Here is a 13,207-nt window from a genome sequence, read left to right as displayed (position 1 = left end):
AATGGGTTGTACACGTTCGGTGGCTCCAATATTTTTATAGGAGACGTGGGGGGCGTTGATCCACGTCCCACCGTCAAAAAATAATAAAAAAAATTTAAGACGAGATATCTCGTCATTGGCAGTCAACCGTTGGATTTTTTAAGACGAGATATCTCGTCAATGGCAGTGAACGTGTTAACTGTTCAAAATCCACTGGCCTAGACAATGGGCCCTATTCTCCCACAGGCCTTCGGCGCTAAAACGGGCCTTAACCGCAAAAAAACGTGCCTTGCGCCTGTTTTGGGACGATATCAATATGGCTTTACGCTGCCAAATGCGCTTTAGGCCGAATGGGCGTGGCGCAGTCCCAGAATGGGCCAAAGTGGGCGTGTCGGCCTTAAATCTCGGCGTACTGATATCTTCGCACCTGGCGTAAATTTAGCACTTTGCGCCTTTGAAAACCAGGCCTATTCAGTGCGCCAGTGCTCTTCTGCCTCTCCCCTGTCACCCTTCTCTGTCTCTCTCTGAAACCAGGCCTATTCAGTGCGCCAGTGCTCTTCTGCCTCTTCTCTGTCACCCTTCTCTCTCTCTCTCTGACTCCCTCGCTTAGACAGGCACAACACACTTCCCATATAGGAAAAATAAGTTGTAAGTTGTCTGGCCTGTCCCAGCATGCATTGTGCTTCTCCATTTCGCTACTAAATAGCAACCAAATGAGGCGAAATAGATATAAAAGGTCGATCTAAATTAATGTGTAATGGTAACACAACCTGCAATTGTACACATTTCAATATTGGACCAAATGAAACATCGAAATGAATACACCACCCTATGTGAAACATATATGTCCTCCTGGGCCTATATATATCTCTTGTCGATTTAACGTGATTTAGATAAGTGACAGCGGAACGCGCTGTGGAACGCTTTGTACTGTCATGTGCTATACTGTGATGTCCGCTCCAATAACTTGGCCCTACTTCACATTTAGTTTTACAATAAAAACACATTTATGCAATGACTTTACATAATGTAGGGTATATTTATGTGCATCATTCTACCTGCAGCAGGGGAGAGAAAACGATATCGTTCTGGACAAACTTTCACCAATATAAAATTAATCTCATCATATAGGGATAGGCTATATTTTTCTAGCTGATGCCTTTAGAACATTCTTTTCACTTTGATCTTGCTATAGTGTAGCGTATTTACATGCTTGCAGTATTTAAACTGCAGTTAGATTGGTTTGAGAAGCATAATAATATGGAATAATAGCCTATAATGGAGACAGACAGACTGGATGAAGGGAGGGGGGGGGGGGCAGAGCGCTTGGCTTTCGTCAGGTTTTGCGGGACCACTGGAATTGGAGCTAAAAAGGCAAGCGTGCGATTCGTTTATTGCACTTATCCAATGAGCATGACGGTGCATAATTTTACGCTTAAAAGGCGTGGTTGTAATGCTTTAGGCTGCGTTTAGCGCCAGCACGACGATATCAAGTGCGCTGGTCCACGCCCACTGATTTGCGCTGCGCCAGGCGCTCGGCCTAGAAACAACGCAGATGCAACGATAGGGGCCAATATCTCTGCCAGGTTTCTTAAGGATGCAGCTGGAGCGATAGCACCATCTGTTGCCCATGTCAAGGTATTGTCCCTAATGACATGAAGCACTCCAAAGTCATCCCACTTTATAAGAAAGGCTCCAGGTCAGACCCTGGGAACTATAGGCCCGTCTCCATTCTTAGTGTCACGTCCAAAATCTTAGAGAAAGTCATCCATGAACAGCTATTCGAGTACATCAATGAGACAAATCTGCTATATAAATTCCAATCTGGATTCAGGAAGTCTCATTCTACTGACTCATGTTTACTGTTCTTAACAGACTTCATAAGAACTGAAATGGATGCAGGTAAGCTATGCGGCATGATCTTAATAGATCTGCAAAAGGCGTTCGACACAGTCGACCATAGCTTACTATTTAATAAGCTATCTGCACTAGGCATTAGTCCTCTAGGCCTGAAATGGTTTGTGTCCTATCTGTCTGATAGAGATCAGAAGACCGAAATTCAAGGTCATCTATCCAGGGAACTTCCTGTATCATGTGGAGTACCTCAAGGGAGTGTCTTGGGGCCATTATTATTTCTGATTTTCATTAATGACATGAAGTCAGCATGTAATGTTAATTTGTTCTTGTATGCTGACGATTCAGCCATTCTTGCCTCCCACAAGGTAGAGAATATGCTTCAGGCTATCTTGAGCGACGAATTTGACAAGGTCAGGACCTGGCTCATAGACAACAAGTTGTCTCTTCACATGGGTAAGACCGAATTTATTTTATTTGGCTCACAGCCCAGGCTGCGGAAGCTGGCATCGCCCAATATTGACCTTGGAGGCCAGAATTTCCCTGCCAAGTCCTCGATTAGCTACCTAGGTTGCTCATTAGATAGCAGCCTGAGAGGCGAGAACATGGCCTTAAAGGTCATAGGCAAGGTGAATGGTAGGACAAGGTTTCTAGCCAGAAAAGCCCAGCTCTTAGATGTAGCAAGTCTTAGGCTGCTGGCTAATTCTTTAGTTTCTTGTTGTTTTGATTATGCTCTATGTTCCTGGTACGGAGGCCTGACTAAAGTCCTAAAAGACAAGTTGCAGGTCTCCCAGAACAGGTTGGTCAGAGTTGTGCTGGGATTAGGGACCATGTAGGCCAAGTACAGTTCCAGCAGCTAGGCTGGCTCCCCTTGGAGGCCAGGGCAGTTCAACTGCAGCTAAGGGTGGTGCACAATGTACTCAACAACAGAGCTCCCGAGTACCTCAAGGACCACTTCCTGAGGAGCGGTGACGCTCATACTCACCACACCAGAGCCAGCATGGCTGACCTGTGCCTGCCGAGGTTCAAAACGAATATGGGCATGAATTCCTTTAAATATGGCGGAGCGGTTCACTGGAACAAACTTCCATTGCACTTAAAAAATACGGTGAACCGTCATTCCTTCAAAAAGAAGGTCAAAACCTGGCTTTTGGCCAACGTAAATGCCTAAGCAAAGTAGCCTACTGTTGTTGTTATTGTTGTTGTTGTTATTGCAGCCGAGTTGTCGCTGTCATTGTTGCTGAATTTCCTTGCTTTTTACTAGTGTTTTTCATCGAAATATGTGCATATTTATCGTTTGTAATTGTAATTATTAATTATTGACCAGTTTTTACTGTCTGTGATGGCCTAGCCATTCAGACTGCCGCCATCTTCTTCTTCTTCTCTGCCACAAGATCAAGGACCACAATGGAAATAAGTCTGAGACTTTATTGTGCTTATCCTTGTCAATTTTTAAAGCTATGATGTATTTTGTATTGCTTTTCAATTGCCGAATAAAATCAAATAAAATCAAATCATACCGCCGATGCTCATGACAGTTTGGAAAATGTTGCAATACTGTATGGATTTGCTACAACAGATCATATTCCTGTTTCCATGATGTTATATGTTGGTAGTCTACCTGAATGTAACAGTATTAATAATCTTGAGCCGAGTAGGAAATTAGACTGGATGAGCCTTACTGGTGATGGATGACCTTAGACATTACAGGTCTCTGACTGATTATAGTCTTAGTAACATTGGTTTACCAATTGAGGCTCTAATATGTAGTAACATTAACTGTAAGAACCAAAAACATAATAAGGATCTGTGTACCATGTATGTGAATGTGAATGACAGTAAATCATTCTGTCAAAAAAGGGTTAAACATAATATAAGGCCTGGGTGGAATGAATATGTGCGTGAATTACATGCGGAAGCTAAAGAAGCCTTCATTAACTGGGCGACATCAGGAAAGGCTAGGCATGGCCCAGAGTGAGAAAGGAAGAAACTAGCGAATGCTAGGTTTAAGTATGCCGTACGATTTATAAAAAGAAATGAGGATGCAATGCGGTCTAATTCAATGGCCAAAAAGCTTCAGCAGAATAACTCTTATGAATTCTGGAAAGAAGTTAAAGTTATTAATAACAGCAAGATGCCTTTACCATCTAGCATCTCTGGTATATCTGGATCTGAGAATGTTGCTGAGTTATGGAGGAAACATTACTGTGATATTTTTAATTGTGTTAGTGGTGATGCATTTTTTGTTGAAGATGTTCCTCACCATGATGGTGTGGTTATTAGACCTGATGAGGTAGGTTATGCTGTTGAGAAATTATCACTGAACAAAGCATGTGGCCCTGATCAAATAGCAGCAGAGCATCTAAAATATGCTAGCAGCAGAGTCTCAGTGTTGATTGCTTTATGTTTTACTGGATTTTTAATGCATGGAGTATTGCCAGACTCTATGCTTGCTGTAGTCTTGGTACCTGTTGTCAAAGACAAAACTGGTAAGATATCTAGCATAGACAACTATAGACCCATTGCTTTGGCAAGTGTTCGTCGACTTAGCCAATCTAAGAATGGAGTTATTATGGCCCTAGCGGTGCCTGCACAAAGTGACACAAAATTTATGTCACACTTCTGGAAGCACTGGAATAGCTGCCTGTATGTGTTTTAAACCTATTTGTTGTGTGGTTTTATTTTATTTTATATTCTCTTATTGTACTGTTTGTGTTTTTGTACGTATTTTATATGGACCTGAGTCTGGAATAAAGTTTATATATATATATATAGGCTATAGTGAATGCGGCTATTAACTTTACTGTGTTTACTTTTGCTACTAAAACAACATCAGGACATCCAAGCAAGTTCTGACAGAGAGCAATGCCATTGGACTGCATTGGACAAAGACATTTGCATATTTCGCCCAGCATGCATTGTTCCTTCCAAACTTTTGACAAGAAAGTAACCACATTAAATAAGTGGTGGCTGGAAATAATCATTAGCCTATTCTTAGTTAAACATGAAGTTTAGGAACATTCAATAAAGACAAATAAAAAATAGACTATGGCCCAATCCCAATTCCTATCTTAACCCTCAATCTTAACCCTCAATCTCAAAAATGCGCACTCCCGCGAAGTGCTAGTGCTGTCCCGATTCTCACTTTGTTAAGTTAAGAGTCGAGTTTGAGGGCTCTACGGCCCTCAGTTTTGAGATTTTCCACGACCACACTTGGCGGTGAGTGCGATCCCAGAATCCCTTGCGTGTCATCAGCTAGATCCATTCAGATGGAAGATGGAGGCGAAAGGAGGAAAAAAGTAGCCCTACAAAGTTAAGTATTTCCTTGTTAATAGAGATGTAAAAATTACGATAACCATTGTATTAGCTTAGTTTAATGTCATTTTATGGATTTCCGTTTTGGAATCCTAACAACAATTGTTGTTGCTAACGAGTGGGGGCTAGAATGACCATGCTTTCCGACGTGAGTGCTGGCTTGACTGCAGTGTTTAACTGCAGTCAAGCCAGCCCTCACGTCGGAAAGCACGGTCATTCTAGCCCCCACTTGTTTTGTGGTGCGTTGCATTACACGTAGGCTGTATCTTGATCAAAACAACTCAACAACGACATTACCACCGAGAATTATGGCATTTCGTAACAACGTTAACAATGTTATAATATAATAATAATAATATGGCTTGACCAGCACGGCTACTGACTATCGATAGTTAGCAACAACAAATGTGTTAGGCTCCAAAACAGAAATCCATAAAATGACATTTAAACTAAGATAATACAATGGTTATCGTAATTTCTACATCTATATTATCAAGGAAATATTTGTAAGGATGCTTTTTTCGTCTCCTTTTGAATTGACAGACTGGACGGAGCTTTGGCATATTGCTGCCCCCCACAGTCTGAAGACGTATCTGCCAGCAATATGCCAAAGCTCCATCCAGTCTGTCAATTCAAAAGGAGACGAAAAAAGCATCCTTACAAATATTTCCTTGATAATATAGATGTAGAAATTACGATAACCATTGTATTATCTTAGTTTAAATGTAATTTTATGGATTTCCGTTTTGGAGCCTAACACATTTGTTGTTGCTAACTATCGATAGTCAGTAGCCGTGCTGGTCAAGCCATATTATTATTATTATATTATAACATTGTTAACGTTGTTACGAAATGCCATAATTCTCGGTGGTAATGTCGTTGTTGAGTTGTTTTTATCAAGATACAGCCTACGTGTAATGCTACGCACCACAAAACAAGTGGGGGCTAGAATGACCGTGCTTTCCGACGTGAGGGCTGGCTTGACTGCAGTTAAACACTGTAGTCAAGCCAGCCCTCACGTCGGAAAGCACGGTCATTCTAGCCCCCACTCGTTAGCAACAACAATGTTGTTAGGATTCCAAAACGGAAATCCATAAAGTGACATTAAACTAAGCTAATACAATGGTTATCGTAATTTTTACATCGCTATTAACACATTCACTGCCAGCCGTTTTTTTTTTAACTGTAGGTAGGTTCTGCCAGAGGTTTTTTTTGAGGATTCTGGCTCATCTTTCAAGACCCGAGGATTCTTTTCTGCTAAGATTTTGTGAACACACAATATCTCAAAAGAACTAATAGAATGTGTGCTTTCTCTGTCTAAAAGAGTTAGTTTGTAGAGTTAGTAGTTATGTAAGCATCAGCAGTTGAATACAGCATGGTTTCAGCGTCTGAAAAATTATTTTGAGATAAACTGCTTTTTGTGAAATTCGATAGAACAGTCACTTTAACCATTCATTTTTGGCATCAGTAAGACGTCAGACATCTAAACAATAGTTTTGAACAGTAATTTCCTCCATAACAGCAGGAAACACCCCTCTCATTCAAACTCCTCCCTCCGTGTGTGTTCTTCTTGGCTGCAGCGGGCATGTCACAAGCTCGTTTCTGTTGCTGCTGTAACCTCGCGTCACCAGGCTCACTGCTTCTGCTGCTGCTGCCTGTCTGCTGGCGGCCGCTGTGCAAGTCTGGATCGGCTCGCTCGTTTCTTGTGGTTTGTGTTGAGAGCTTTGATGAAGCTTTTGCGATTCTGGTCTTATTTATGCTGCGTGTTTCAAAGTGTGTTCCACCCGTAATCTATTATGCAAATTTGCAATCCCGCACCGCCAGCAATCAGCGCGAAAACGAAAGCGTTTTCGCCATCCATTTTCATGAGAATGGCTTCCTCACACATGCTTTTTGCTTGCCTTCCTCTAGTCTGGGAGAGCACTGTCGCCACTTAGTGGGTCGGTGGAATGGGTTGTACATGTTCGGTGGCTCCAATAATTATATAAGAGATGTAAAAGGGTTAGATGCACATCCCACGGTCAAAAAAAAAAAAAAAAAAAAAATTGACGTAAAAACACGTCATTGGCAGTCAACCGTTGGATTTAGTTTGACGTAAAAACACGTCATTGGCAGTGAACGTGTTAACAAGGAAATACTTAACTTTGTAGGGCTCCTTTTTTCCTCCTTCGCCGCCATCCTCCATCTGAATGGATCTAGCTGATGACACGCAAGGGATTCTGGGATCGCACTCACCGCCAAGTGTGGTCGTGGAAAATCTCAAAACTGAGGGCCGTAGACCCCTCAAACTCGACCCTTAACTTAACAAAGTGAGAATCGGGACAGCACTAGCACTTCGCGGGAGTGCGCATTTTTGAGACTGAGGGTTAAGATTGAGGGTTAAGATAGGAATTGGGATTGGGCCATATCGACACCCTAAGTGATACACACATGTTATGAGAGTCAGTGGTGTAGTCTACCTTTTTTCAGAGGGTATACTGACTCTGACCCCCCCCCCCCCCTCTCTTCCCCCGGGTTTAACCGGAAGTGGGCGTGGTTTCAGCCGGAAGTGGGCGGATATTCGACCCATTTTTATTTTTTTTGTTCCTCCCCAAATTTACAGAATAGCTTCAGCTATCAGCTTCATCTTGCTTCTTCGGTCGCTATTCTCTCTCCTGAAGATTTGTTTACAGACGGGGAGAAAGCCCCACGTGATAGCCAGCCACCCGTCTCTCTCTCTCTCTCTCTACGGTGTAACACCATATTATTTTGAAATTCAGTTGACTGCCATTTCCCACGGATATTGTCGCGTTTTTCCTTCATGGCTTGATAGAAAAAGTCTGCCTTCACGCGCCTAGTCGGTTTGAAAATAGAACTCACGCCAGCGAGGCGTGGGTACACGCAAGGTTCACGTTGAGGCACCCTGTGTACACAGCCTCATTGACAAAAGGACGCCTATTTAAAAGTGTGGGTAAAGGCAAGGCGTAGGCAAGGCTTGGGTGCTGTGTGTGAACGTAGGGTACACAGAGCGCACAGGGTGAATTTTATGAATGGAAAGTGAAAACGATACGTATCATAGCGCATTTCCCAGTGCGCATACGCAAATCTGAGTCATTTCGCAGTGTGTATATGCCATATACCTGCGTATCACGTAGACTACACCACTGATGAGAGTGGTATATATACCCATTACACCAATATCCGTTTCAGTGTAGAATGGTTAGTTCCTTGCTCTGCTCTCCCCTAAGACATGTTTTATACTCGCCGTGCCGTGAAGGGCGCAGGGGAGGAGCGAGGGGCGCGAGCGTCATCAATGTCTGAAGATTTTTCCTTGCAGCGCGACCTCGGCACGGCTTCTCTCCAAACATGGACGCTTTCGAGCCACTGAGCCCTGAACACTGAGCTGTGTTTTCACCACATTTCTTGACCCGTGTGCTAGGCTAAACTTTGATTTGCAACTGTTCATTTTTAGTAATTTCTCCAAGTAAATGTGTTGTGTTGAGAGCATGGTTGAGAGAGATTAAAAGCAGCACAGAGTAGGCTATCAGTGCTGAGCACTGAAACGGCTATTCAGTAAAAACAAGTTTGGTGATTCATTCATGATGTATGGTCGTTTGAGAGTGAAAGCGCACTCAGTTCTGCACATAATAGCGTTTCATTGCGACTTTTCACGGGCTGTTCTCACTATTACCATTGTACAATGATCACTTCTGAGTATAAAAGCATCTGCCCCAGTGCGAGGTCCGCACGTGACTCACGGAGCTCCACCTCGCGGAGCCTAGCTCGAGTATAATGAGCCCTTAAGAGTGCAACGGACAAACAACAATGTCCAACCCTGTATCACCCCATATGGTGCTGTGAATCTGTGTTTTCCAAGTACGGGTGCTCGAAGGGACAAAATAGCAAATAGCGGCATGCGAAATAACACGGCATGCGAAATAACGCGTTATGGTAATGCGCTAATGCTGACAGCCCTAATATATATATATAGCAAGTAGGCCTAATAGTCCTAGCATTAGTATCAGGAGCAGAATGATTAGGTGCGTGTTACCTAAGGAGTCCCAGGTAGTAGGATTTATCCAGAATCTGTCTCTGAGGGCCTGGTAGGGGAAAGAGAGAGAGAGAGAGAGAACTTAGAGTTACAACTGAAATGTTGAGATGTGCTATGTATATGTGCATATGCTAGAGCGACTAACACTGATATACCAGATCCTATGTAATATCTATGTGAGTCTGTGGTAGGGCTGGGCAATATATTAATATTATATTGATATCATTAGCTGAGGCTAGATACTGTATCATCCCGCTTTTAAAGGCTGCATTACAGTAAATTGATGACATTTCTGACCTTACCGGACTGTTCTAGTTGTTCTATAAGCCTTTTTCACAGCAACCATTTTGATGTGGTACAGCAGGAAGTAAAGCAGGTGTGACCAATAACATTAATGAGGGCCCTAGCACTTGAAAACCTGAATGGAACCATCATTATATGTGACAAAGGAATTACCTGCAAAGAATCAATAATGGTAGCCTATTAGTTGCACCTGTTTTACCACCTCAAAACGGTTGTTGTGAAAAGGGTCTATGTCTTTACCCACTTTGTCATTATATCCACATTATTGATGATCATTTATCAAAAATCTCATTGTTTAAATATTTTGTGAAAGCACCAATAGTTGTCCCTACAATATTGTGGCAATATTGATATTGAGGTATTTGGTCAAAACTATTGTGATATTTGATTTTGTCCATATCGCCCAGCCCTACTCACATGTGGCTTTGACTTACTTACAACTGAACATTTAGCCCATCTTTGTAGAAAATACCAAGATATACATTGTGTATCACCATTCAGCCTAAAAATGGAGATATGATTTTTGGTCCATATCGCCCAGGCCTACAGTAGTCTGTCGTAGCATTTCCATATGGGTGGAAGTGAGGGTGATTATGCTTCAGATGTACCCTTCATATGGGTGGAAGTGAGAGTGATTATGCTTCGGATGTAATAATAATATAATAACTTTATTTATATAGCATTTCAAAACAACCGTTACAAAGTGCTGCACAGACAGGCAATTACAGTGGTTATCACAATGTCACAATTCAGTGCATAGGATAACGAATAAAAACCATCCAATAAAAACAGATAAAAGATAAAAACACACATAAAAGAACTGGTAAAAGAAACAAAAACCATAATCAAGGAAATGCCAAGCGATAAAAGTATGTTTTAAGAGATGACTTAAAGGAGGACAGTGGGTTAGCAAGTCTGAGATCTAATCCAGTACCTGGCCTGTAGACCTGCTCGCAATTTGGTGTTGGGGGAATTTCTCACTTGAACTCAGTCAATGGGTCCCTAAACATGAAAAATCACAGAGGTGCTTGTCCGCCACAGTGCCACGAATTTTGCTATGGCCAAATCAAATATGGCTGCCATCGGCCAGGATGAAAATCTAACTTTTTTGTTCTTGAGAGTATATACACATGTAATACCTCTATTTCGACTGATTGTGGTGAGTGGAATTTATTTCTGATATTGTTATGACCCTTGGGGGTCATTTTGACCTTTAAAGGTCATGGTCAAGGTCATTTTGCTATGCTGAAGCCCTTGGCCATAACTCGTCCGTTTGTAGCAGTAGAATCAGGAGTAAGAAGTCTAATTCAACTAATTCTCACATTTAGAATTAATTTCTGATATTTTTTTTACCATTAGGGGTCATCTTGTCCTTGAAATATCAAAGCCAATGTCACTTTTCAATAACTCAATTGTCTTCTGAACAATCATGTTTATTTTAATGGGTGAATAAATTTCTCTCGTGTATAACATTCAGAGTGGAATGAAGAAAACACCGTTGCATATGATGCTTGGCCATGCCCTTTATGCAGGAGATCGCAGCAGGAGTCTTCTGACAGCCTTCAACAGGATTGGTTCATGTCCGAGCTACCAGACCATCAGATCTGCCCGCAGTCTTCTCGCTGGCTATGCTGTGAAATGCTCAGAAGACGGAGAGACACCCATACCAAGTACTTTGACAAGGGAGGATTATACTATGTCAGGCATGGACAACTCAGATTATGCAGATAAATCATCACTCTCTGGTACAGAGGGTTCACACTATGCAGCTTTAGTACTGTTCCAAGACGCCACAGTGAACAGGCCCCTTCATAAACCTCCAGTGTCAAGTACAGGATTAAGCCATGCTGATCCAATCCTTCGGACAAAGTTGCCATGTCAAGAGGTACGTCCCCATGCCAAACCAGTAGTTCGACCTACCCTGCCACCAGACATGCTGCTGCATCCTGGAAACAAGCAAGCTACATTACTCGACATGCCGACTGCCCGAAGTGTATCTGCAAAGCGAGAATTCTTGATCAGTTTGATCTGCCATGGTGCATCAGCAGGAGACCCTCAGATATGGGCCGCCGTGCACACACTTGTCTCATCTGCTGAGGTGCCAATGATGCGTGTTGGCTTCCTCCCCGTCATACCAAGACCTATCACCGAGCGTGCTACCGTCAGGCATTGCCTCACTAACTTTCAGAGTGTGCGCAGACAGATGAATCAAGCATCGATGGCGGTATGGTGCGATGAAGGCGTCTTCGCCCTGGCTGCAGATATTTACCTGCACGAGACAGAACAGTTTAGGGATCTGTTCCTCTGCTTGGGCCCTTTCCATTGGACCCGTGTTCTGCTCAGATGCCAGGGCAAACTGCTCCGAGGTTCTGGCCCGGATGACGCACTGATCGAGTGTGCCGTGTTTGGACCTGGTGTGATAGAGTCAGTGTTAAACGGGAGCCATTATGTCCGAGCTCTCACTGGAATGCTGATTGTGGAGGACGTGATCAGGTCACTCCAGTGGCAGATGTTCTGGCATCACAAGGACAAAGCTGCATATCCAGTGCTAGTGCAGGTTGAGACACTGCAAACTACGCTGGCTGCAAATGAATGTTGCCCAGAGCAGTTCGAGGCCCTAAATGAACAAGTGGAGAAGATACATCAGGACTTTCTGGAGTTTGAGAAGGAGTGCAAGGCCAAGTCAGAGCTCTGCCAATTCTTTGGAGTTTGGCTGCAGTTGGTGGCTGTCATCAAGAATGCTGTAGTCTCTGAGAGAGAAGGAAACTGGAATCTTCTCGTGGCTACTGTCGAGGATTCTATGCCGATCTTTGCAGAATGTGACTGCATAAACTACCTGCGTCATGGCTCATGGTACCTTGAACAAATCAAGGTGCTGGAGTTCACACATCCTGAGCTCTACCGGCGCTTCTCTATGGGCCAGTGGGTTGTTCAGGATCGCCCAGGCTGGTTCTGCGCTGTAGGAGGCGACATGAAGGTCGAGCAGACCATCCAGCGAGTGTCAAAGGGTCCTGGAGGTCACTATGTGGTAGGAGCCACACGCCAAGCCAATGCTGTAGCAGAGTTCGAGCTCTTGTTCCATGAGATTGGGTCAATTACCAATGTCCTCAACCTTCTCACCACCAACCACGCCATGAAACACACAGAATGCCATCTCCAGCATGCACTGAGCACCACTCGCCTTCTCAGATTCAATCAGAATGTGGCAAAGCTGCTGGACTTTGTGCTCGAGCGGCAGAACCCATACTCGGTGACAGTCAATGTGCCTGTGCCACTGCACAATCTGCTCACAAAGCAGGCTGTTGACCGAGAGGTTACTGCTCGCCTGCTCAACTGTCTCAAGAATGGTGAGCATGTCTACCGCTCATACAGGCGGGAGAGCTTAGTCGAGAAGACCAAGAAAATGAGCACAACCATACCAAAGAGGAAGCTGCATCAGTTCAACGAGCAACCACAGAAGACACCAGCAACCATTCTGAAGGAGCAGAAGGAACTCACATCCAAGGAAATGGCAGAGGCACATAGGAGCATGGATATTGCTAAGGAGAGGGGCATGAACCTCAGGCAGATACTTACTCACGATGTGCTCTCAGCGTCTCCACTGTTTGATGGTGACCTTCCAGCTCCTGTCAACAAGTCAAAACTCATTGGTGAGATTGAGCCTGGACTTGACCTCACCAAATGGAGTCAGAAGTCTACTCTTGCCACTCATGTTGTGGTAGACTT

The 13,207-nt window shown here is 43.5% G+C and overlaps 1 protein-coding gene across 1 annotated transcript in view; it reads right to left on the bottom strand.

Annotated features, from left to right (window-relative positions):
* ift74 (intraflagellar transport 74) overlaps window positions 1–13,207 on the bottom strand; it is a 114,743-nt gene that overhangs the window by 84,451 nt on the left and 17,085 nt on the right. Inside the window, exon 4 of the mRNA XM_083657613.1 lies at window positions 9,179–9,227. Coding sequence (XP_083513739.1) covers window positions 9,179–9,227 — 49 coding nt within the window. The remainder of the gene's footprint in view (window positions 1–9,178; window positions 9,228–13,207) is intronic.

This window comes from Poromitra crassiceps (assembly GCF_964638095.1).
Source record: "Poromitra crassiceps genome assembly, chromosome: 2".
Lineage (NCBI taxonomy): Eukaryota > Metazoa > Chordata > Actinopteri > Beryciformes > Melamphaidae > Poromitra > Poromitra crassiceps.
This window is presented reverse-complemented; position numbering and strand designations above follow the sequence as displayed.